Below are 26,840 nucleotides of genomic sequence, written 5' to 3'. Positions count from 1 at the left end.
CAACCAAAGTAAGAAGGCTGCATAGATGCAGCTGTACCCCATAGAAACAAGAGCAAGTTCCAGAGAAAAACTCACATGATGGGATCTTAACATACAAAGCTTTATAACAAAAGAAAAAGAAAAATATTTTGACCAAAAGAAAGACTAATTCCCAGAAAGTCTGAGGCCTTCTCACTCAAAGAAAAACTCAGGAGCTTGATAAAATCTACCATAGCCAAGTTTCAGGCCAACATAGCTACCCAAGGCATTTTAGTTACATTTACTAACTTACATAAACTAACCTCTCAGACTTTAAAGCAGACCACTAATGTGAAATCTCCTCTTAATCGGACAAATTTTTGGTGTTAAATCTCTACTCACTCTCAAACTGCTTTAACATTTCCTTACAGATTCTGCTCTTCTCTCTTTTTTATATGCCCATTTAGGACTACTCTGCTCCTTGCTGCTCTTGCCCTGACTTTTTGGTGTACAGACTTCTTTGTTTTGCTCCTGATGTTCGGCTTGGAAGCAGATAATCCACTTGATACATAGTGGACAAAGTTGTCTGCCTCTGGTGTTGTGGTCATCACTGTTTGGCTTGCCAACAGACAGGTGGCAAGATTACCTAGCAACATTAACTCTACAGTTTGGCCTTTATACTTTTACACACGATTGTCTTTTTTCCAAGTTTCTTTGACAGTTGCCATTCCATAATGAGCTGTCCAAGGTTGTCATGCATATGCTGATTGGCTCCCACACCTCGCTTCTAAAAGTTGCGCAAATCATTGACTGACATTAACATTAATAGAAAGAACAAGAGAGAACTGGCTCAGCAGTGGAATAAATCCCACTCTAGGTGTAACAAACAAATTACAGACCTTGTCAAGTCCTCCAAAGCGAATTACGAAGCAAAACTAGCCTCCTTACCCAAGGATAATCAACCCAAGGATAATCAAAAGGCAATTTTTAACTACATCTAAAATCTATAAAGGAATACACAGCTATGCATTGAACTGGTTGTAGATGGCACCACCTTTGCTCAACCGGAGGCAATAGCCAACCTGCTAGCTGACAGATCTGGAGCAAACTTCACCCCCTGTCCCCTCCAGTCATCTCCCAAAGTATACCTGCCACCATTCGTCAGACTATTACCTCGAGAGCAGGTCACATCAGCACTCTCAAAGGCCAAAAGCACAGCATCAGTGGGACCAGACAATATCCCAGGTTGCCTTTTTAACAATGTAAAACGTGATCTAGCAGACCCACTTGGGTTCCTATTTAACCACATCCTGTGAACTAGCTGTGTGTCACCAGAATGGTGGACAGCAACAGTAATCCCTCTGCACAAAGGGGAACCATCAACCGACCCTGGGAATTATAGGCCCATAAGTTTGACTAGCCTCATCTGCAAGGCCACGAAAAGAATCATCATGGATCTCACTAACAAGGACAATTGTAATCTCCATACTCTGGACCCAATCCAGTTTGGATTCGGTAAAGGTAGATCATGCCCTTTAAACATGGTTAACAGAGTCACCAAGGCTCTGGACTAGGAAAAGACAGCGCATACCACCTGTCTTGACCTAGTCAAGGCAATTCACACAATCCTTCATTCAGGTATTAATAGAGAAACTCTCCAAATTGGGAATTTACCCCTAAATTACCAGATGGGTAGACAACTGGCTCACCAAACAGGACATGCACTGTAAATGAGGTTGACTTCACCTCTAGCACAAATTACACTCACCAGTGGCATACCACAGGGTTCTGTGCTGGGCCCCTTACTGTTTGGGATTTCTCAGAAGTCCAGGCAAACTTGGACAGCCTGTGGCTGACCAAGTTCACTGATGATTGCAAATTGGGAACAATCAAGTCCCCCAATGATAACAATATCCTGCAGACTGGTGCCAAAGCCAATGATTACAGCTAAACATAAAAAAATTATTACTCCTGTTGAGAAAGCCGACATCCCTGGTAATTGCATTATAGACGGCGCCCCCCCCCCACCAAATGTAGACCCAGTGGTACATGATCTAGGTAGTCATTTGATAGCAACCTGAACTTTAACCACCACATATCCATAATTCTAAGGAAATCCTACGGGGCACTTCTTGTAAGTAAAGCTATCACATCTAGATCTAAGGAAGTTATAATTCTATTACACTTGGCTCATAGACCAATAATTGAGAGGAGCACAATGCTACCTTTTGCATACACCTCAACAGACACCTGCAACAACTCGAGAGACCACAGAGATATTTCACCAAGAAACTGCAGAGTACACAAAACAAGTCTTGCACAGAAAGACTGAAAGCCCTGGCACTGTATTCTGCCTCCTACAGGTTGATAAAGGGTGACCTGCGTCTGGCTTAGAAGGCAGTCTCTGATCTAGCCCTGATGCAGTTTGATTTATGAGTGTGTAGCGTTTGGATGAGGGTCATTGGCTCCAAGGATCTTAACCTAACCTCAGACATGAGCAGGACATGCTGGAGAGATAGATACATCTCCCCAGAGACCGTCACTCATCTGGAACAAGCTTCTAATTCTCGTGAAACAGAGCCCCTTCCTGACACTCTTCAAACGCAACCTAGATCAATGGATGGGTGACTGCAAATTCACTGCTGGGTGGCACCCATGTCCACTTGGACAGAGGAAGTTATTAACGACCATAGACCTTTACCTCTGCAAACTTCACTCACCTAACACCAACAATTGGGGCAACTCAGAATACATATGGTTAGGCTTGTAAGGGCTCTAACACTACTTGTCTAGCAACCCTTCATGAACCTATGAAAGACAACTCTTAAAATGGCACATACTTTTTTTTTACTTTTTTTTTTACACACACAAATGCGTAGAAGATGGTGCTACCTTTCTGAATTTCACTCATATCTGTAAAGATTGCTGGTGTGGAGTTAACACTAGAGCCTTTGACTAGATCCCCGTTTTCTTATAATCCACCATTCAGAGCAAGGCATTAGCCCTGATGCTTTCCATTGGATCCAAAGTTCACTTACTGCCATTTACCAGTAAGCTATGTACCTCTCTATCCTCTCAACTACTCAAAATGTATACCTCTAGGATCCATTTTTGCCCCATTCTGTTCTCTATATACATCAATACAGTTTGGCACCACTTTCATTACTCTTCTCCTCCTGCACTACAGAGGACACATCTCTAACCTCTTCCTCCTGCACTACACAGAGGACACTTCTCTAACCTCTTCCTAACTGCCCTACAAAAATGAATTCCCATTCCCTACTCTTCTGAAAGCAAAAATAAGCCCTTTCCTCTCATACCCAACTAAATCTACAATAGGGAAAGAAATCCTACTTATTACTACATATTTATTAACCAGGTTAGTCCAACTGAGCCAGGGGCCCATTGTCAGTGGAGACCAGAAGAGAAAAGCTCCAGAAATAATATATGTAATTTTGATATTTACAAAATATTAAAATAGGGTTACAGAACTATAGTACAAGTCAAAAATTTGTGTACAGCAGTACAACGCACACGTAAAAAAAGTTAAGTACAATTTCCAAAATTTGAGAACAGTATACAGCATACGCCAAATAATTAAAAGGTTTAGAGAATATTACACTAAGGAGTGTACAGTTGGAATACAGTTTGCTAGAGCAACTACCAGGAGGAAACAGAGTTGACAGGGAAAAACATACAAGATGAGAAGGGAGGAGACTAGTTCAAGTGGGGGGGTTTGACAAGGGTATGACCAAATCTTCAGGAGAAAAAGTTTTAAATTATTTCTTAACAGGTATTTATACTGAATGCTTCTTACACTGAGTGGGAGTGAGTTCCAAATGTGGGCTACAAAGTATTTGTAAAGGGTCTCACCAATGTTTTTGTTGAGTTTGTATAACTGAAGGAGGTGTTTACTGGCAGTACGGAGGTGATAAGGGGGGGTTATAGAAGGAGACTAAATTGGAGATGGAGAGAGGAGGAGGGTTCATATAGGACAGACCGTGGAGAATTCTGGTCACTGAAGTGACTTAAGGGGAAGACACTGGTGAGATTTGTAAGTAAGGTTGGCGGCAAATCTGGCAATTTTGTTATAGGTTTGCTCTAGTTTAGGGATACGAGATGCCTGAACATGTGTAAGGACAGAGTCAGCAGGGTAGGAATAGCGCCCGAGCGAGGAAGAATTCGGAGAAAGGTGACAAATTTTTGATTATGGAAGAGAAGTCCAAGTTTCACGTGAGTTTTTTTAATACTTTGTTGAATATGAATACCAAATTTTAATTTGTGGTCAAGTAGTTTACTATCAGGTTCACGTTTAATAATGGTGCTGTTGAGAAAGGATATAGAGAAAGTGGCTTTGTGCTGGGCAAGTGTTTTAGGTTTTTTTTTTTTGGATTTAATACGAGTTGGTTATCAGAAAGCCAGGTTTCGACAGAGGAAAAGGTTTGTTGAGTGACAGCTACTGGATCAGGGATGTTGTGGCGAGAACATGAATATATTTTCCCTCGTTTAACCTCAAAAAGTAACAAGCCATACCCCCCCCCCCCCCACAAACACACACATACAACCTAAGAAACTTGAACTACTCCCGTTCTAAAATGGGAATCCCACAATTCAAGCTACATCTCTCTGACCATGCATTCTCAATTCTAAAGGCCAAATTGAGAAATCAGAGTCATGCACTTATTCCAAATGTTCTTCATTCACAGAAATCACATTTAGTTAAACAGAACCAGTTACAGCTCAAGTTACATCACTCAAGTCTACATTTACTCTTCTCCACTCAAACAAATCCATTAAGATCCTCCGCTCATTTTCGCATCTCTAACTTTATTCTAATTTGTCAAATGTTTAGAAACTCATACATTTGGGAATTTAATACACTGGATTTACTAGGTATCCAAAGCACTACTCTACCATTGTACTGTTTTACCCTCACTTTAGGTATTAATGAACTTGTCTATTTTTCAAGTCTGGTCAGATTTTGACCCCAAGATGGGACAGAAAACTGGTCAGAAATGATTAGTGCTCTACCCTTTTGTAAAAATTTAAACAAACCAAATCTAAATCAGGTTGCCAACAAAAAACAGAATGATAAAGATGATAGACACCATTCATAACAGATGCCACCAATAACCTGCTCACCAGTACAGAGGGCAAAAAACAGACAGTAAACGATCAATTGTTGCTTAATGTGCGCTTCAGTCTGTAGTTACACTTGACTCTCAGATCTGAGGAAGTCAAGTGCAACTACAGACAAAATCACACATTAAACAGTTTAGATGTTTGCTGTGTTCGTTTTTCCTTTCTTGTTATATTAGTTTGTGCTGTGGTTTGAGTTTTCACAAAAACAGACAGTAGTACTTCCAAAAGTTTCTGAATGAAGAAAACTCCAAAGAAGCTGCAGTGCCCTATGCACAGGCTACAATGGAGGAGGAAGAAAAATTCACACAAGAAGGACATCACTGAGGAAAATGAAATCAGAGAAAGCAACAAAACAAGCTGAAGTCACAATAGATATGATCAACATGTGGGATGAGCTGAGGAGAATTGGCTGTTGAGGGTACTCATTGCAGTATGGAGTAAAGTATTTCCAAGATGAAAGTGTGCTACGGATGTATACACAAACAAATGGAACATTCACAACTGGGGGCAGTACATGGATATCAAATTCCTGTCACAATTCATGCAAGCGCTAGACTGTAACTGATGCATGAAGATGCAGAAAAACAGAAAATAAAAAACGTCTGGAGATGAGCAGTTCTGATTTAAATCAGCATGCAGCCCAACCAAACCAATGTCTGCAGTGAGACTGTAGATTTGAAACAAGTTCAACTCTATTCCTACATTTACATATGAGATGACAAACTTATCACACTGAATGTACAAACCAGTGTCAAACCTGTTGACTAGGAAACATGCATGAACATAAATATTACTGTAGCAATTAGCTGGATTACAAAGTAACTGCTAATTACTAGGACATAAAAATAAATATCTTGGAAGGCTAATTTCAGGAAGTTAGTCATCAGTTGGATAAATCGTCTGAAGGAGGATGTGAAAGCATAGAATAAGAAAGGGGAAAAAAAATAAACAAACAGAGAAAGCCCGTGTGTGGAAGTACCCCTTGCCTTAGACTTGAAACTTGGACCTGGGATAGGACTCTCCTTTTGGATAAAAAGGCAACCTGTATCCCTCTCAAAGGGCTGTGTAAAAAGCACAGTTTGCTTCACTTTGAAACTGGAAAGCGAAGTAGAACAGAGTTCTTAGTGGACACTAAATAAGCCAACATTTTTATGCACGTCCAGCCCCAATGCCTTTTGGCACTTACTGATGGAATACAACATTAACCAATGACAATTTTCTTTCAGAAAGGGCAGTTAATATCAAACAGCCTGATGTAATAAAATGTTTTTATTACCGTACTGACCAGTTCGTACATATAGATTATTAAAGTATAGTGCATTAAATTCCTAGAAGCCAACCGAGTAACGTAACTAATGCAGCGTAAAAAATTTCTAAACTTTTAGAAAAAGCAATGACATGATCATTACAGTAACACCACATACACCAAATTAAGCTCAAATTACCCTCCTCTTCAGCATAACCAACTACAAGTTTAGAAGGCTTGCCCATTTGTTTCTCTTCAAAGTTAACCTTGCAGGAATGGTCAGACTAAAACAGAAGATCACTGTAATGCCTCAACTTTCCAAAGGATAAACATAGTGGTTAGTGTAGTACACAACTGAAATTTCCTTCAGCAAATGTACTCCTTTTGGCACAACCATGGTGCTCAGTGACAGTCCACACTACTAACAGCCTGACCAGCTGTTGATCTCTACCCAGATAATCATCCCTGAAAGCAAAATTAAAGCAGATGCCGAAGTGTCTGGAGTAGTCTGTGGACGCTTTTAATGACTGACTGCTTCGCACTATATCTTAGGATGGCTAATGACAAACAAACCAGTGGCCACTGTTAACTTCCTTTTAAACAGATATTTATCCCTACAGGAACTAAAGTATATGCATAAACACACTCAAACCAAAATTCTACATCAGACACCATATGTATTGTGGGTGTATACACTTAGGGATGGTATGTGGAAAGCAGAAGCAGCCTAAAGTTAACCTTAGTGGTTCAGCCCCGTTAGTCTTATTTACTCCAAGTGGCTATTTTAAAGCACTTCATAGTGTTGCTGCCAACATTTTATTAACTCTTGAGCAAAACTGTTTGGTCAGCTGCATCAACATATTTAACACTGCCAAGCTGTAACTTGAAGTCCAGTTCTAGCTCCACATTCTCCATGGGCCAAGTTATCTACAACTGCTGGGAGTATCCTGAAGCACTTGTAGTCCACCCCCACAAATGCCACAAGGAGAGATGCTTTAATAGTTCAAATCATTTCTTATACACACAAACATTTTAATTAAGAACAAACAAATGTGACGACCCTAGTTTCATCTGCTGGAGAATATCATCTATATTTATCCTTTTCATTAACTTGTACTATATTATACAAAACTCAACAGACCATTACCTGTCTTACTACAGTTCTGTATACATTATTCCAAGGTTGTGGCATCACTGACAATATTATTATTCAAATACTTTTGGCATAATTTGAGTTTTAAGTAATTATCCCTCTTACACAATTTTTTAAAATTTAAATCCTCTCAGTGCTGTCACCCCTGGGGGTGAAAGTTGTTACCACAGACAAATATTAAACACCAGACTGCAGGCAGTTTAGAACTTTTCCTTTGACCACTACAGTACAACCCTGCTTTTTTACAGCCAATGAATTACATACAATGCCGAATGGACTCGAGCTGGCAGGAGTCATACAGGTCAAGCATCTAGGCAAAACCCAACCTAAACCATTACGTTAAATGCTCAAGTAATTCAATTACAGTAACATGTTCTCAGGTGTGTCACAAGTGTACCACAACCAGGAGAATGAAGCAATGGTAACAGGATGTCTAAAGAAAACAAGTACCTTCACAAAGTAGGGCGCTACATATCTATACTCAAGAACATTGTATCTGAACAAACACCTGATGTTAAACATACGATAGTGTGGTGTGTGTTTGGAGGGAGTGAATTAGAGCAAAGGCAATAAAAGAATGCAGCTTTTTCTCAGCAAATGCCTAACCTCCCAAAAATTTGGAGGCAAATTCTTCAAACTTGCCTCACCTGAAACGATAAGTGTGAAAACATTCATAAATCAATTGACATCACGACTTACAACTTTGCCAATATTCAGATTAACACATCAGCAACTTTAAGAGCAACACCTGAAATTTAAAAAAAAAAAAAGTGAAGAAATGGACAAACTATTCCCATCTAACATTCTTTACCAACCACAAACAAAATTCACATTCTACCTGACCAACATGCATAAATCTCCTGATGTATGCACACCAAAATGCATGTGCAGTCTGTACTAGAAGTACTCTACAAACATCTCTTCATTCTCTCACCGTTAAGCACTCAAAGAAAAGACTCATATTTGGAATGCAGAACCTAAGCAACCAAATGTTAAACATAAGTTATGAGTAAAAGGCCCTGTTCCTACCACCTTCAAATCAAGCAATAAAATGAAACAAGCTATGTGCTGCTACAAACACACACTGCCCTTACAACCTGGAGAATATGCTATCTTCATTATGATCACTAATGTCTCAAGATTGGCTTTTCTCAAAATATGAAAACATTACTTGCAAATAACGACAATGTCACTGACTAAGGTGCAGAACAAAATTGCTTAGAAAAACACAAAGCTTCTCAATGCACATACTATATGCATACAAATAAACAAACACTGATATACAACAAACAGAAACATATCCCCGAACAATGTGTTAGGACTGTTATACAAATAAAGTGCAGGTATTTTGAAAATACATACATCACTCACCAGCATACTGGACAATACTGAACGCACACCTTTTCAATGCACATAACTCACGGTGCATGAAAATACCACAGTATTTATAGATTTAAAATTTAATTCAAGTCTCCATATGCACAGTACGTAATCAATCTGCAGCAATGACAACCCCATAAAACCTCATATACACTCGCAATTCGGGACAGAAAGTGCATATTCGTAAAAATAATTAGCTGACACCTCGTTAATGTTGCGTGAATCACAATTTACTCAAACCAAAAATTACAACTAAACTGAATAAAACAAAGACTTTAGAACTTGAACTACATTTGAAAAAGAAAGTTTCCGCGAGACTGTTTTATCAACGACATACTTCAAAAACTGATTACCACAAATCTAAACTATCCATGCATTTCTATTTGCAAATCCTATACTTACTTTCGGCGTCCGTAGGTTCTTCTCTAACAGCAAGCAAGTCATTGGAAACAACATAATGCAAAAACAAACACTTTAATTTGAAAAACTGTTTATCCTTGCAGAATACACATATGAACCATCAATAAAATGGTAAGCTGTGTATTAATTAACGTACCAAGCACTTCACAGCAATAAACGTAAACATTTGCCAAAAAAGGAAAGGAATTCCCCAAATCTGCAAGGACTGTCAGACTCAATATTAATGCAAGTCCCAGACAATGATATTTAATATAAACAAACGCTGAACTGCACCAAAAGGAAATAGGAATAAGCTCTGGATTCCAAGGGAACCTTTCGAACAGCAAATGTGAAAAGCCCGGCCTAGCTTCCTGCTCTGCTGCCCCCTCCTGTCTGTTTACAATGGCTGGCCAAATCAAGGTAAGACTCTATACTACACCAACACACAACTGTAATGAAATTGGAAAGCAGTTGTTACTGCTTTTATGCCCAAAAATGAGGCCTGTAACGTCCCAACGAAGCCTCCTTGTAAAATCAGCTCCCCACCCCCTTACACCCTCCCTTAAGAAACACTCACCCCTAGTAAACTGCTCCGCTCCACAGGGCAATTATCAGTTGCTTAGATGAATACAGAATAAGGCGAGTGCAAATACATGTATCCTTTGGGTGACCGTGTCCTGGGACTAGCGCCTTTTTAAGTCCTCTGTTTTTCCTATTATATCAGGGTTCTTGTGGTTTTCACCACTAGTTAGCCACCATCTTACATTAGAATACAACTCTAAGGATCTAACGCGCAAACGCACTACGTCAGCATTAGAAACCGCAGAGCATTTTGGAAATTGTAGTGAAAAAGTGAAAGCCTGCCCAAGCCCCTATAAACGATTATAACCCAAACTGATTAGTTTCGAAGCAAACTGTCACTCAGAAAAGTACTCTGCACAGTAATAGCATATTTTAAACTAAATGCATACTTAAATTCTTCAAACGGGCGCTTTGGTATTTTAGATGACTTCCTGCTCTGTATTGCAACAGATTGTAAAATTTGGAAAACCTGTATAAGTGATGCATATTTCTACATCCCTAAACCTCGAGCCACTGTATTGGAGAGGCTGCTTATAATATAACCAAGTGTTTGGCTTTGTATTATTGATATATTACCGAGGCAATACTAGTTACCTTTATTTCCCAGTGTGCTGTATAATAAAAGGGTGGGTACTTATAAAAAACGCTTTATACGCTACTCACAAACTCAGATAAATGACAATTAAGCAGCATATGGACTCCGTATCCCACCAACACCCTTCTTTCTATGGACTACTTCCTCCTTAACCAAATAGGACCCCGCCTGCTCTGAATGACATATCCTGGCAATTGGCATGTTTATATTTAGCTATGCCTCAGGCTAACACTGTGTAATGGTAGTTGCTGCTTTGATCAGTAGCATTTTATTTGATGAGATACGTCCAGCATTGGGTATTTGTTGGACGATCTTGGGGAGGTCCTTTAATTATATAGTTAATTTCCGGCAATGGTTTAGTAGCGCAAAAAGATGGCTACTTCAATGGCGGTAAATTCAGGTATTTTGTGTGAATGTCTAAGGTTGTCACATTATATCAGAAGCACTGAAGTTCTTGATGTTTGAAAAATATATATATATATATTAGCAACAGTTCATTTATTTGTGTGAGTAGGATCTGTTCTGTTGTATGTTGGCATCCTATCCTCGGTGATGTCGAAACATGTTCTGACTGAGTAGTGAATATGTCTTATAATGTTTAACTGTGTTGATTTTTGTTGTCATGGCATAGCAGTGTAAGAGTTTTCTTTTGTATTGAGCAATAATTGCTATTACAGCAGTTCTCATTAAAGGGAATGCGCATTGTTGTTGCTGCTGTCACTTGTTTCAGTTTGAGTCGTTTTTTGTATTGATTGAATGTAAATGTGTTTAACTATATGACCGAGTAGTGGAGCAGTTAGCGTTGTTATTTATAAATGGTTACATTTTCCTTTTTGGGGTACTTTTTTATGTAGTATGCACAGGTTGTTTATGTTTGGTGAGTGCTCTGGTTTCCCCCCAGAGCTGGCTTATGGCTAAATGGGGCAAGATAATTAGTAAGCTCACCGCTATTCCGGTGTCCCATTATTTGACCGTTTCTTCCCAGTCACTATAAACACTGTGTTCAACCCTGTTTTTGTGCATACTGTTTTCTTATTTACTTCTACAGTGATTACATATGTTTAGATTTAAATTTAAAACTTTTATTTAAAATGTTATAGCACAAACACTAATAGCTATTTTTTAAACAAAACAATACAGCCTCCCAATGAAAACAGAAATCGCATAAGTCGTTAACTTTTCTGCCTTTGAAACTAACATTCATTGAAATCGCATCGAAACCCACATTCAAAGAAAATGCTTCTGACCAGTGTTGGACTAAACTTTATCGTTGGGCTGTTTTTAAACCGTAGGCTTCTTGCATACATTTTTAGCGTCATGCATGTTTTCTTTGGTTCACTTTCCTCCTCGTGTTAAATTATATTATTTGTGTTTTTAAACCGTAGGCTTCTTGCATACATTTTTAGCGTCATGCATGTTTTCTTTGGTTCACTTTCCTCCTCATGTTAAACTTATATTTTGTGTAATACACACCACTTGTTAGAATGCATTTTAAATTTTCTAATAAGCAATGGAACAAAATGTAAGAACCAATGATGACAAAACTACTTATTCCAGAACATTTCGACCATAAAAGGCCACTCAGATTTCTGTCATTACAATCCATCAATCTCAAGTCAATTTGCACAACCTTTGCAGAATTAAGTTATCTGAATAATTCCACATTAAAGAGACATGTAATTTAATGAAGAAGTTGTTGCTGGCAAGCAACTTTACTTTTCAGTGTGTCATCTACAAATTCAGTGCCTGCTGCCTTTGAAGAATAAATTTGTTACATTAAAAAAAATGGTATGCTGGTAATGTTACAATAGGAAATGGCTGGCAAACCGACAAAAGGTTCATAGTTACTAGGCATCTCATTAAAGGAGGACACAGTTAGGACTGCAACACCCCTCCATCCATCCTCAACCCCTTTTCCTATTTTGCACATGGGGTTGGTGCACAGTAGTGTCTGCAATCCATCTACATGGTGTGGGAGTAGAACTTCTGCACCAAAAGCAAGTATGCTACTAACACTACTTTAAAATTCTATAGCACAAACGCTGATAGACATTTGCTTAACAAAACAGTTGCACATTGTAAACAGACTTGGCATAAGCAGCAGTAAGCCTCTTTTCTCATGAGGCTCACAATTCTTTGAAAATGCACCCCTGATGACAAAGTGAACAGTCTGGCAGTTGGTGTAGAAGATTCAGGCTCTTGTCTCCTGTAACTAAGATACAGGCTTTGAGCCCGAGCAAGTTAACTAACCTGCCATCCTTGACTAGGACATTTTGCTCCGGCTTGTTTCTCTTATGGAGGCATGTTATTTAATAATGAAGCAGCAGAAAGTTCCAATGTTTAAATATGATGTGTGTGAGTCATGCTAAATATGCACACACAGATGCTGTTTGTGTCCTTAAAGAAGAAATGTAATGTTATTCATTGTTTGAAGTAATACCGAAATCCTTGTGCAAAAATGGGGGTGAAGGTTGTGGAGGAATATTTGTTTGTTATGGCAGCTCTCCCACCCCACCCAGTGAGCCCTAGGTAGCTGCCTAGGTTTCCTAGTGCTGGATCCATCTGTTGCCACCTGTGTGATCGTTTTCCGATATGCACTTTTCTGGATGTCTGTAGTGTGTTTGTCTCTGGCATCCAAACTCACCTACGTTCCCCTGCTTTGCACTTACTGATGCCTAGATAAGTTCTGGCTTCTATCCAACCACAGTGATTTTGACTAGCTGCCTGTAAAGATGATAGAATTAGTGAAAGAGGTTTTCCACCAATGGGATCTTTTTGGTCTGGTTTGTTTAAGAACCAGGCACAGACCCAGCTTCTGCTAGTAACTAAAATATTTCACAAAGTTAGCATAAGCAAATTTTCATTTCCTATATAGATGTCAAATATTTCTAAATTTCTAATGCTGTTTTGAACATTACTTCATTCTGAAGTAGAAAGTATGCATGCTGTGGTGCACCCAGACCAGAGGTCTATGCAAGTGTGTATTTAAACCTGTTAATTTTTGTGTGATTTCTGCCAAGAGGTGCTTGTAACAAGTGTGTGTGTATTGGTGGTGACTCATGCTAATTTTATTGCATAAATTATACAGGGAGGGGTTTTCGTACTAAATGTATGTTATTGAGAACAGGGATGTCAGTTCATTGTAAAAAATAAAACTGTCTGCCTGTCTTTTTATTTCTTCAAATTTGTGTTGCTTCCATCTTTGTTTGCTGGAAGTGCTTTTCTCAGCACCTGCAATGTATTTGAATTGCCTCTTTGAGCAGCTCATGTGGCTTTACAAGTGTTGACCCCGTATTTACATATATCCTTTTGCTCCTGCTACTTTTGGAACAGTCTGGGTATCTTGATTCCATATTGCTTTAGCTTTTGTTTGCACATCCTGGTATTTTTTGATTTTGTGTCTTGGTGTAGCTATTTTAATGATTAATGAATTATACTTTTGTCAATTTTAACTACTGTGTCTGGTCTTCTTGGTTCTGTTTTAACTGTTGGTATTGGGTTATCCAGTTTAATCATATTTTTTTTTTCAGTAATGTTGTGCGGTTCATTTTCTAGTGTGCTCCAGCTGTTTGTAGTGTTTGCACAATTCTCAATGCAACAGTCTTGCGACATTGTTGTGCTGTGCGGTTCATTTTCTAGAGTGCTCCAGCTGTTTGTAGTGTTTGCACAATTCTCAATGCAACAGTCTTGCGACATTGTTGTGCCTTTCAGTGTACAGGCTTTCAGCCATGAGTATATCACAACCAGTAACCAGATATGCATCTGGTTCTAGTTCTGTAGTACTCAACCTGCATTTTGCTGTATGCACCATTTTTTCTAAAGATGTTATAAACCTTCATGTGCTTAGCCTGCTGTCGGTTGTGTGTATTAGCCTTTCACATTTTGGTTTCAGTTCACTTCTCCTTAAAGATTCATGCAGCAAATCTTGTTCAATATGCAGTCATTCTAGGAGTTCTTGCTACTATAATTGTGGCCTTTAGTTTTCTTTCCTTTTCTCTGGCCACAATCTTTGTTTTTTGGCACTTTCTGTGGCTGCTGAGTATATACCCCCTTCTGGTTTGCTTTCCTTACCTTTCTGAAATGCTTCTACTTACCTGAGTAAAGATGGCATCTTTGAGTTTTTTCAGAACTTTTACTATGTTTCGATCTGATAATGTCAACAAATATATATCCAGGCCTATGCATATGCAGTGCAATGAAAAAGTATTTGCCCCTTTCCTGATTTCTTATTTTTTTGCATGTTTGTCGCACTTAAATGTTTCAGATCATCAAACAAATATAGGTATTGGACAAAGATAACACAAGTAAACACAAAATGCAATTTTTAAGTGACGATTTTATTTATTAAGGGGAAAAAAAAACTATCCAAACCTACATGGCGCTATGTGAAAAAGTAATTGCCCCCTAAAATCTAATAACTGGTTGTGCCACCCTTGGCAGCAACAATTGCAATCAAGTGTTTGCGATAACTGACAACCAGTCTTTCACGTAGCTGTTAAGAAATTTTGGCTCACTCTTCTTTGTAGAGTTGTTTTAATTCAGCCATATTGGAGGGTTTCCTAGCGTGAACAGTCTTTTTAAGGTCATGCCACAGCATCTCAATTGGATTCAAGTCCAGACTTTGACTAGGCCACTCCAAAACCTTCATTTTGTTTTTTTAAGCCATTCAGGGGTGGACGTGCTGGTGTGTTTTGGTTTATTTTCCTGCTGCAGAACCCAAGTGTGCTTCAGCTTGAGATCGCAAACTGATGGCCGGACATTCTCCTTGAGGATTTTTGGTAGAGTGCAGAATTCATGGTTCCGTCAATCACAGCAAGTCATCCAGGTCCAGAAGCAGCCCCAGACCATCACACTGCCACCACCACCATGCTTGACTGTTGGTAAGATCTTTTTCTGAAATGCTGTGTTACTTTTACACCAGATGTAATGGGATGCACACCTCCCAAAAAAGTTCAACTTTTGTTTCGTCAGTCCACAGAATATTTTCCCAAAAGTCTTGAGGATCATCAGGATGTTTTTTTGGCAAAAGTGAGATGAGTCTTTATGTTCTTTTTGGTCAGCAGTGGTTTTCGCCTTGGAACTCTGTCGTGCATGCCTTTTTTTGCCTAGTCTCTTTCTTATGGTTCAGTCATGAGCACTGACCTTAACTGAGGCAAGTGAGGCCTGCAGTTTTTTAGATGTTGTTCTAGGTTCTTTTGTGACCTCTTGGATGAGTTGTTGCTGCGCGCTCTAGGTAACTTTTGTAGGCCGGCCACTCCTGGGAAGGTTCATCAGTGTTCCGTGTTTTCTCCATTTATGGATGATGGCTCTCACCATGGTTCGCTGCAGTCCCAAAGCTTGAGAGATGGCTTTGTAACCTTTTCCAGACAGATGTCAATTACCATGTTTCTCATAATTTTCGGAATTTCTTTAGATCCTGGCATGATGTCTTCCTTTTTGGGATATTTTGGCATACTTCAAGTTTGCCTGACTGGTTCTTTTTAAGTGGTCTCTTGATTCAAAAGGTCTGGCAGTAATCAGGCCTGGGTGTGGCTAGTGAAATTGAACTTTGCTTTCCCAAACATATGATTAACCACAGTTACTTCATGATTTAATAAGGGGGAGGGCAATTCATTTTTCATATAGGGCCATGTAGATTTGGGGGTCTCCTTCTAATGACCGAAACGCCGATTCGCCGACAGTGAAATCACCGACACGAAACGACCGACAACGCAGTTGACCGACACGCTCGAATCCCGACAGACGGAAGACCGACAAGGGGAATGTGTAAGCGCGACCTGGTAAGTATGCGATAGTGAGGGATTTAGGAGTAGGGAGCGGACAGGTAAGTGTGCAATACTCAGGGATGTAGGGTTAGGGTGTGTGATAGGTGAGTGTGCGGTAGTGTCGGAGCTTGGGGTTCGGGGTGTGTAAGTGAGTTAGGGTTAAGGTGCAGGTAGGGAGAGTGTGCGGTAGTGTCGGAGCTTGGGGTTCGGGGTGTGTAAGTGAGTTAGGGTTAGGGTGCAGGTAGGGAGAGTGTGCGGTAGTGTCGGACCTTAGGGTTAGGGTTTGGGTTAGGGCTAGTGGATATGTGTTGTAGTGTACTGTGTTGTTTACGTGTAGTGTGTCGGTGTTATGGTGTTCGGTGTTTCGCGTTGTCGGGTTTGTGTGTTGTCGGTTTTCTGGCGTCGGTGATTTCACTGTCGGCGAATCGGCGTTTCGGTCATTAGAAGTAGACCCAGATTTGGATAGTTTTTTTTCCCTTAATAAATAAAATCACTTAACTGTTTCAGTTCATCAAACAAATGTAAATATTAGACAAAGATAACACAAGTAAACGCAAAATGCAGTTAAGTGTGACAAACATGCAGAAAAATAAGAAATCAGGAAGGGGGGGCAAATACTTTTTAATTGCACTGTAGATGATTATGAGGAGGCACACACAATATTACTATGCACTGTTTTTGTTTCATTTAATAAGCATGAAGCGTTTGTTGGCCAGCTGATCCAGTGCTGTTTGGAGACAGTCAGTTAAACCAAAGTTGTAAGTTAGGATAGGAAGAGCAAACTGATGTATAGTCTTTTGATTTATTCCTAGACATGAAGGCAGTTTTCAGTAATAGCTTTAGTCTTCTAAGGTGGTCCTGGCTAAGCTTTCTCATTTGTTCATGTTTAATTCCAACCCATCATCTATCCCGAATGTTTATACACATTTCTGTTGCAAGTTGATTGCTTACTTGGTGCTTTGGTTCTGTACTTAAAGATGAAATATTCTTCTTGTATCATAGAAAATTTTAACCATTTGCAGTTGTGCTGTCAGGTGCTTGCTTGATGAGCTGTAACATTTTAAATTATCCATAAAAAGTAGATGAGATATCTTGGGAGAATGTTGTTCTTTTAGAAGTTAAGCTGTAATGAAACAGAAAATTTTACCCCAGGGCTGCCACCCTGTACTACTAGTTGACAGAGGCAGTTCATAAATGCTTTATTCCATGTGTGGGTCCCCCTCAAATTATTTGTGTTGTATATTATCTCTAATGAGAATAACTGGGATCATGTCAACCATGGGATGGGTATGGCCACTCTAACCATATAGAATAGCTTAAATTGAACACAAAAGGGAAATATTCTAGACTTAAAATGGCCCATAAGGGCAGAAACCCTAGTACATACCTGTATAATCCTATCCTAGTCTATTAAGTAAACAGTTGAATGGGTTAAAGGCAAGGCAAAACATTAGTGATGACAAAGAATCAGTCTTTAGATTTTATTCAATAATTGGCCTTTATCATACTTGTGAAGTTGTTTGCTACAGTTTTATAGTCACTGCTATGTAACTGATCATTGTTGAGTGTATCTATAAGTATTCCATAATATTATTTATTATTTTCCTGTCTGGTGAGAATAGGAGATATGTTGAATTATCATTTAGGGTGTTGCTAAGGATATCTGTAGTGGTAACCTGTTTCACTGGTGCCGCCCTCCTGCAGAAGTATCTAGAAATGTGAGTGGTACACCAGTGTTAACCTCCATTATTCAGGCAAAAATGTTGTATTGCTGCCATAGGATCATAGTTTACGGATAATCTTCTCTCTTACAGCACTTAATGTTCAAGTGACACGTGTTCCTTCTTTAGTTGTAGCAGATTTTCTTTTTATTTTAATCCTTGTAAAGCTGTTGTAACTTTGCACTTGGTCCAAATCCTCTTATTGATTTTATTCCTTCTCTTTTTGTACACTTTTCTTTTCCTTTCCCGCATTTTATTCTGTCTGTATCTTTCATCATTCTTAGTCATTTTTGCATGGCATCAGGCAGCTGTCTTCTCCCTTTTAATTGTCTTGTATTATGGTTAACTTTTTTTTTTTTTTTTTTTTTTTTTTTTTTCCTGAAGGGTGGGGTGCATTTGCTGAACCCATCAGGTTATTGCATGCTTTCGTTATTATGTAATACCCAAATACCTATGTCTGTTCTAATCAACATTACCCACAGCTTGTAGACAATATCTACTGCATTTGTTAATGTTAAAAATGTCTGATATAATCTCATTGTATGTAGCCATGTAAAAACACAAATTTCAAAATGCAAATAAGCTATATACATTGTCAAAAATACACATTCATACTGACTGCTGTTGAGAAAATGTTGATGGCAAAATCAAAAACAAAGATTGTGGAATTATTTTATGTAAGTTAGCAGAAGTAACATTTTCATACTGAAATTGTTTAGTTCATTAACCGTGTCAAGTTTTCTTATTGCTTAACAAATTTCCATAGTTGTCACTAGCAGAACCAAAATATTGTAAAATATGCACATCTAAGTGGCAACATGCATGTATTGAAGAGTGGGGGGGGGGGCTAGTTGACTGTTCTTGAAGGAGTTAAGTATGACTAATCATGTATGTTTGAAAACGCACATTATGGGGTAAGCAATAGGCCGTGGACTGAGTGCAATAATGTACTGTTAAACCCGAGTGTGTGAGCTTCACCTTGAAAGTTTAAGACTTAAGATGTCTTCATAATGAAGATGCCTTAATAATGAACTTTGCTTTCTGTTGGTAATTTTTAGCTGACTTCTTTTATTTGTATAGTTCTTGTTTTAATAAATTTATTTTTAATTTTATTTTGCCAAATGTGCCACTGTTTGTATTGGCATATTACTATTTAGGGCTGCTGTTCGATTTAAATTAAAAAAAAAAAGAATCCTCATGAATTGCTTGATGGAAAGTTTTTTAATTAAAATTAACTGCATATTAATCAGCATTTTTCCTTAAAGCACATTAGCCTAGCACCTTCATATAAACAGAGTGAATAAAAAAACAAGACATTGATGTCACTTACTTTATTTGTTTCAGTGTATTGCTTAAGCAGATCAGTTTATTTACATTAGTTTTTTAAAGGAATGCTCTTTTTTTGACAATATATCCAGGCACTGAAAACAAGCGTTCCCAAGGATTTGTAGTGGCTGGGGGTGCTAAATTTATTTTCTGGCTAACTTAGCCAGGACAGGGTAATTGTCTTTGTGTAGCTTCCACCACTGCAATGGATCGGAGTCCATGTCAATTTGTCTTTCAATCTGTATCGTTCAACAACTGCTTTCTCAGAGGAGGAGCGAGGCATCGGTGGCTCATCTTCAGGGTCTGATGAAAGTTCATGCATTCCCCTTCTCTTTGTGGGTGGTTCTTCTGGTTGATGATTATCATGTTGATCAGAATGTTCTACAAGAACTTCTAGCTCTTGCCAAACCTTGTGTCTTTCGTCCTTTCGTAAGCATTTAAGATTTTTGAAGTGTCGGTCCAGTGCAGTCGTAATTTCTAAACGCGAAAGGTTGAGGTTCAGTTTGAGTCATTGTAGCACTGTCAAAATGCTTCTGTGAAATGTATAATGCTGGCAAGGTCATCATCAGATGCTACCAATTCGAATTTCAAGGTGGCAGAGGGTTGAAAGCATCACTGAGCAGGCAACATACTGCTGTCTGCCCAGTAATTCTGTAGCATAGCAACAGGGATTGAGAACCTTTTGTACCAGACGCAATTTCTCCTACTCTGTCTCCGTTAATTGAGTGAGCCTGTGTTTTGTGGTCTGGCTGCACTAAGAGTTTTCAACGCATCTTTTGTTGTTTATAAGTCATTCAGTCATATGACCGGATGAATTCCTGCATGTGGGAACATGTTGAATTAACTTCTCCTGCTACTGATACAGTTGCACCTGCTGCGTTGTCAACTCGCCACTATTCGCAGGACTTCTAAGTGTCCCACAACTTTGTGGCATTTAGCTAGAAGGCCTTCAATTACAGACTCTGCAACTGCTTTATTTATTATAGACGACTGAAGGCAGTGTGCTGCACAGGCCATGTTCTGAAATTGCAGTCTTCCTAAAGCGGCTGTCACATTACGTGCATTGTCTGTGCAAAACGTAGTCATGTTCTCATAAATACCCCATGATCTCGCCACTAATGAAAAGTGCACTGCACGGTTTTCTGAATAGTGTTCAGTTTGCTTAAGGCACAGTGCAAAGAAGTGAGAAACCCAATCTTTGTCAATGAAATGACAAGGTACCTATGCCTATAATTAGCCATGGACGACCAGTAGTCGCGCGTTAAAGCTACAAATTCAACTCCTGCCATAACCTGACTTATTTCCTCTCTTGCTTGTGTAAAGCATCAATTCAATTGCTAATGACAGATGTGGAAGGCAGAGTATATGACAGTGGTGACACGTATAACCTCCTGGAGATCTTCATCAGTGACTGTTAATCCGTCTACTATTCTCGGCAATCCATCCTGCAATGGGTTTAGTAATATTGTTGTATTTCCCTTGATCCGTTGGTTTTGCTATCTCCTGAAGTTCAACTAATGTAGTCTGGCAATGTGCTGATTCAACTTTAGTTGACAACGCAGCCGGTCTTTGTTCATCGTGAGTAATAACTGCATACTTGGTTTGCAGGTGATAATTCAGCAATGTATTGCTACAACGATATTTAAACTCTTTCTTGTGATATTTTCAAACCACTGCATCCTTAATTTTAAAAACGAACTTTCCATTCAAATCTTTCTTTCCACCTTTGATTCCATTTTGAACCAGCTCAAAAGTATTCACTTTCTCATAAATTACCCATGATCTTGCTACTGATGAACAGTGTCGTTCCATTTGATCAACTTGCATTTACTGCTCCCGAAAGGAAGACTGGAACCAAAGCGGACCTGGTGGTGCTTACTTAACAACCCATGAATTAAATAACTCTCGTAGGTGTTGCATTAAAAATTTTAATCACCAGTAATTTAATCACTGTTAACGTGTCCGATTAACACGGAAAATCAGGCAGCCCTAATTTAACATCTTTGCTTTATTACAAAAAAAAAAGCTAGAGGAGTTGAGGTACTAGGGGAACTGTTCTCTACTGCCCTAACTTTTGCTTAGTATCAGTGATATTTTTGTGAGCCAGAAAAGGGAATAGAGTTGAAAGAGGTACCCACTAGGGAATACAGAAAAAGTTGCTGCTTCTAATTGAGGAAAGCATGCATTGCTGCTGCTATTAAGGCTAGGCCTGAAATCGTTCAGTATTGATAAATGCATTAGCTTGGTAAACCAATATAAATAGCCAATTATTTACTTAATTTACCTTTCGGGTATGATTGAGTGTACTTGGTTGTTTCTGATGCAGAAAGGCATTTGATACTTTATAGTGACCACCAACACCCCACGATACTGTGTACCTATTAGTACATTGATTATATTGAACACATGTTCCCCTTTTACAGTGGAACAGCTAGTCAGGTACATTCCCACATAGAGAAATGGTGGTTTTTATCTTGATGAGATTTATTGGTGAAACATTTTGAGCATAACTCAAACATGGTTTTTAGTTTTTGGAAGAAAAAACTAAACTGCTAAATAATACTGTGCAGTAAGCTTTATGCCTAGAGTCCTTGTTCCCTTTGTTCAGTGACTTGGTACTGCATTGGTATTTCCAGGTATTGCTAGAGGTTCTGCTGTCTTCTTGCCTTGGATCATATGAAAAAACGAGATGGAAAAGAATAAATCAAAGTGTGAGTCAGTGGGATAAAGCATGGAGTCGCTACGTATGAGTAATGCTCCCTTAACCGATTCACTCTTTAAAGACTAAAATATGGCTGGCTAGCTGTACTAGGAGAGGTTAAAAGCTATGGCTGGCTAGCTGTACTAGGAGAGGTTAAAAGCTATGGCTGGCTAGCTGTACTAGGAGAGGTTAAAAGCTATGGCTGGCTAGCTGTACTAGGAGAGATTAAAAGCTATGGCTGGCTAGCTGTACTAGGAGAGGTTAAAAGCACTATTTCACAAACTTGCACATAGATACATCAGAAGTGATGGATTAATATAAACAGTCATCTTCATGGTTTCTTGAAGTTTTTGGGCTGAATGTGTTTTTTAATGGTCTCCTGTGTATGCTGATCCAATCCTTTGGGTGTCTGATTTAGTCTTTTCATCTGAATTCACTCTGTGGTCAATCATTTTTTTTTTTTGTTTTAAAAAATGCCTGTATACAAATATTTTAGGCACTGGTATCAATGTCCCTGGAGCCTACTGGTACACTTTAGGCATGTACTACTGTATTCCCTAACCCACAGAGGCTTGGTGTGTAGTTACCTGTTGACTAATGTGGCCACCTTTGCTATAACAATGCAATGTCTAACACTTAGACAAAAGTTGGACCATTTGTATACGTTCCATATTTTCATAAGATTGCTTTGTTAACCTTTGAGATTTATTGCCAACAGACTTGTCTTCATGAACTGTAGAGTGGTCCATTTTTGTCTTACTGTCCTCAAAAATGGTAATTTGGGTACTACAAGGCTTTGTTTTGTGACCCTTATTGTTCTGTTGGATGTAACTAATGTGTGAAAAGCCTGTGGAACAACTGAGTTGCCTGTGGGTAGAATATGTAAGCTTGAATTCAGCCAGATAACACTTTTACTATTTTTTGGAGCTCAGCTGCAAATTGAATCTAATATTTTTGATAAGCTGAGTGGATCATGATTGATCAAGTCCAGTCAATGGAAACTGATGCTTTTGGGCAATACTCTTGCTTCAATGCAGAAGGTATTTCGATTCAGTAAGTAAACAGCACTGAAACATTGGCCAGTATTAGATTGGGCAACGTTATACTCCCGCTTCAAAGCAGCAGAGCAGAACAGTATTAGATACCCGAAAGCATCTAATTTTAGATGGTAAATATCAACAACATAATTAAATCCAACAAGTTGCTTGTTATGCTTTAAAGAATAGATAAGTACTTTAGTTTGATTCAGTCATTCAATGTAGAGGTTGCACAAAACATGTAGTTGTTTATAAGCAATGTTCTGTTGAGCAGAAAGTTGCGTACGGACCTGCAGAAGTGTAAATATGAGAAGTGCATATACCACATGGGATCCAACATTGTAGTCTGGTCAGTCAACTTTTATTGTAGAGGAATCTTGGACAAAACCCACTTCTTCCAAGTTGGCTTGGCGTACCCATTGTCTTCATTAGAGACTGATTCTGGCAAGGCAGGTAGTAGCAAGGTAAGTCTCCAATAGCAGCTTTTAAATTGTCATTAAACAAAGTGGTCCATAGGTGAAACCAAAAAAGAGTTGGAAGATGTGTTGTGTTGAGATGGCCATAGATGGGGCTGAAGTAGCCTCAGGAGAATGGAAGCTGCAGAGGGATTTCAAAGTGATGCAGGCGGTGGTGATGGGCGTTTGCATGGAGCAGAGGAGGTATACAAGTTGGAGCCTGATTCCCAGTTAAAGGCCTTTTAAAGAAAAAGACCTACTTGAGGGTAGTCTTGGAGCATCAGTGAGCATGAGACTGACCAACTAGGGGCCCGAAATAAGATAGCCTGAAGCAAGGCCATAGACTCGGGCAAGGAAGAAAGGCCTGTACATTTTGTGTAAATGAGACTTGATGATAACAGTTATTCCATTTCAGTAAACTGGTTGTGTTACTTAACTTCTTGAGTAATTTTAGATGTATAATTCTTGTCTCATCAATATATCAGTTTAAGAAGTTTTTCAGTACAGTCATTCATTAATTTGAAAATGAGCCTTTGCGTGTTCTGTGAAAGTCTGATTGGTAATGTGTGTAGTTCACACAGTGAAAGGTAGAAGTGCATGTCGTTTGGAGAAAAATTGTCTGTGTGGCTTGGGATGCCTAAGCATACCACAAAAGTATATATGGCTTGATTAAATGAGGAAGATTCAAGATATAGCCTTCGTCCAGGTTTCCAGGTTGTATAGAACACACTCTCCTAGGTTGTATGAAGCAAGTAAAAACATTTTTCAGGTCCTGGCTGCTTGAAAGTTTGTAAACAAATGACCTGGGAAGAAAAGCTGTAGGCTCTCTTCCCCACCAGATGGGCTTTCATTTTTGTGTCACATTTTAAGAATACCTATACTAAACATGGGATAATTTCAAACTTTTTATTGTTCCCGTGCAAAACTAAACATTTTTGCTTTTGCTAATTTCCAGACACTACTACTATATTTTCTTTCAGCTGTTAATCTAATAATAATGTCTCTAAAACCTCCTTATGCATTCCAGAAGTTTACAGCTATTTCTCAGACCGGTTTCACACTATATCAAAACTGTGTAAAATAGTGAATACAAATGAATGTGCACAATGTGTTGTAATTAAGCTGAGACACCGACATGGGTGACATTTTAACACATCCCCCTCACATATCTTATAGGTTCATAGGTAGGTACTAGGCTATCGGCCCGAGGGCCTACGTAAGCCTAGCCAACAAGGTTCCCTGGCTTACGCCACCCAAGAAAGTTATTTTCCTGTGCCACTGTCTAGCAGAGACGCAGAAGTGATCCCCGGGGTGTATTTCCTATTTCCCATCCACTCAACAAGATTGAATAGTGCTAATGAAGAACTTTGCTTGACATAGATGGGTAGCCTGTTCCAGAGTATGGGAACTCTCTGGGGCAGGAATCTCTCCCTCCAGCATGTCCTGTTTTATTGTGGTGATAAGGTTTAGGTCACTAGAGCATGTAGCTCGGAGGGATTGGGATTTCTTTAGGTGTAACATGTCTAACAGTTCTGGGTTTGACACAGTTTTATATGTTAGGCAGAGATCACCTCGGAGTAGGTGATAAGCTACGGAGTAAAGCTGGAGTTTTTTGAGACTGTCAGTGTAGGGCATCTTTTGAGGCCACTAATCCTCTTTGTGAGGTACTTCTGTGGCCTTTCTAGCTGCTGCAGATGTCCTTGTGAGGTACATTCCAAAAGGGGCGTTGTACTCTATAATGGGTCTGAGTGTCGAGTAGAGGGGAACAGTGACCCCCCCCCCCCTGGATGAGAACCCTTTTATGATGAGGTGTGCCACGTAGAAGGACTTCCTGACTACTGTGGTGATATGACTATCAAAGGACAGACTACTGTCCACCTGGGTCCCAAGGTCTCATCACACATTCGGTGTTAAGTAGACTGCTGTCTATGTAGTAGTTCATGGGTACAGAGTTTTTACCAAAGGAGATGGTAATGCACTTTTTGGCATTGAGCTTGAGGCCATGGCTCTGACACCAGGCATCTCTCAGCGAGGCCCTTCTGTAGGATTTCCACATCATTTGGGGACTCTACTATGGCTCCTAGTTTGCAGTCATCTGCGAACTTCGTTAGCCAGCGGCCTTCTGTGTTAGCCTGTTCTTCAGAGAAGTAGATACCAAACAGGAGAGGTCCCAGGACTGAACCCTGTGGTAGTCCACTGTCACCGGTTTGAGGTCAGGTTTGGAGTGTGCAGCTTTTACAGTGTGGGTTCTGTCAGTGAGCCAGTTAGCAACCCATCTTGTGAAGTAGGGATTTATACCTAGTCAGTGAGTTTAGCTGTAATTCCAAAATGGGGGATGGTGTCGAAAGCCTTGGCAAGGTCAAGATAGGCTGTGTGAACCACCTTACCCTCCTCTACGGTTTGGTGACTGCCTCAAAGAAGTCTTATCAGGTTCAGGAGGCATGATCTGCCTTTCACAAACCCAAACTGGATGGGGTCCAGAGTTTGGAGATTACCGATGTCTTTGAGTTCCATGATGATGCATTCCATGGCCTTGCAGACCAGGCTCGTCAGGCTAATAAGGCAATAGTTCCTGGGATCATTGGCGGCTCCCCCTTTGTGGAGTGGGATAACTGTTGCTGTAGCCATTCAGTGGGCACAAAGCCTGATGTGAGTCAATGACTTGAACATGGTGCCGAGGTGGGGAGCCAGTTCATTCTGAAGTTCGTATAAAATGCAGCCTGGGATGTTGTCCAGTCCCATGGATGCTGTGTTTTTGGCTTTAGAGAGTGCAGCTTTTACCTGCGTAGTTGTGATCACAGGGACTCTGCATTCTTCCTGTATAGATATGGGCTCTTTAGGAGGTGAGAGGGATGTAATCTTTGGGGGGGGGGGTAAAGTTAGCACTGAACCTATCTGCCAGGATGTTGGCAATATCAGTTGGTTCTGTAATTTTTATGCCGTTGTGCTGTAACTCGGAGCAGATCTGGGTGTTGCCATTTGAGATTCTTGACATAGCTATAGAATGCGTTTGTGTTTGCCGTTAGAATCGGTGGTGGTTTTGTTTTCGTAGCTAGCTTTGGAGGATCTTGTAAGGGATCTCAGCTTCTTACTGAGGCTGACCAGGGAGGTCCTCCACCCATGGGATTTTACTCTCTTTTGCAACAGTTTCTTCCTTCTCTTGTAGAGTTTATGGCAGGGGACCACCATCCTTTTTTTGGAGGATAACACGATCCATGCACTCGTGTAATTGCTTACAGAGTGCATTTGTGTAGGATTCAGCAGTTGTAACTGTATTGCCCATCTGCATGGGTGTCATGAAGTTCACCACTTCTGTCTTAAGCATGAAGTTGGCTTTGGAGAAATTTTTTACCGTGGTTTGCTTAATGGGGGGTGGGTGT

At 39.6% G+C, this 26,840-nt stretch overlaps 2 protein-coding genes across 2 annotated transcripts in view; one reads left to right on the top strand and one right to left on the bottom strand.

Moving 5' to 3' along the window:
* CNOT4 (CCR4-NOT transcription complex subunit 4) overlaps positions 1-10,068 on the bottom strand; it is a 1,808,607-nt gene extending 1,798,539 nt beyond the window's left edge. The window contains exon 1 of the mRNA XM_044087468.1: positions 9,856-10,068. The gene's annotated coding sequence lies outside the window, so the exon portion shown is untranslated. The remainder of the gene's footprint in view (positions 1-9,855) is intronic.
* A 614-nt stretch (positions 10,069-10,682) lies between these two features.
* NUP205 (nucleoporin 205) overlaps positions 10,683-26,840 on the top strand; it is a 1,199,422-nt gene continuing 1,183,264 nt past the window's right edge. The window contains 1 exon segment of the mRNA XM_044087173.1: positions 10,683-10,855. Coding sequence (XP_043943108.1) covers positions 10,828-10,855 — 28 coding nt within the window. The 5' untranslated portion in view covers positions 10,683-10,827.

Source organism: Protopterus annectens, chromosome 11.part0 (genome assembly GCF_019279795.1).
Source record: "Protopterus annectens isolate FY-2018-M chromosome 11.part0, PAN1.0, whole genome shotgun sequence".
NCBI classification, from domain to species: Eukaryota; Metazoa; Chordata; order Ceratodontiformes; family Protopteridae; genus Protopterus; species Protopterus annectens.
Note: the sequence above shows the minus strand (reverse complement) of the source record. Positions and strands in the feature narration are given on the sequence as shown.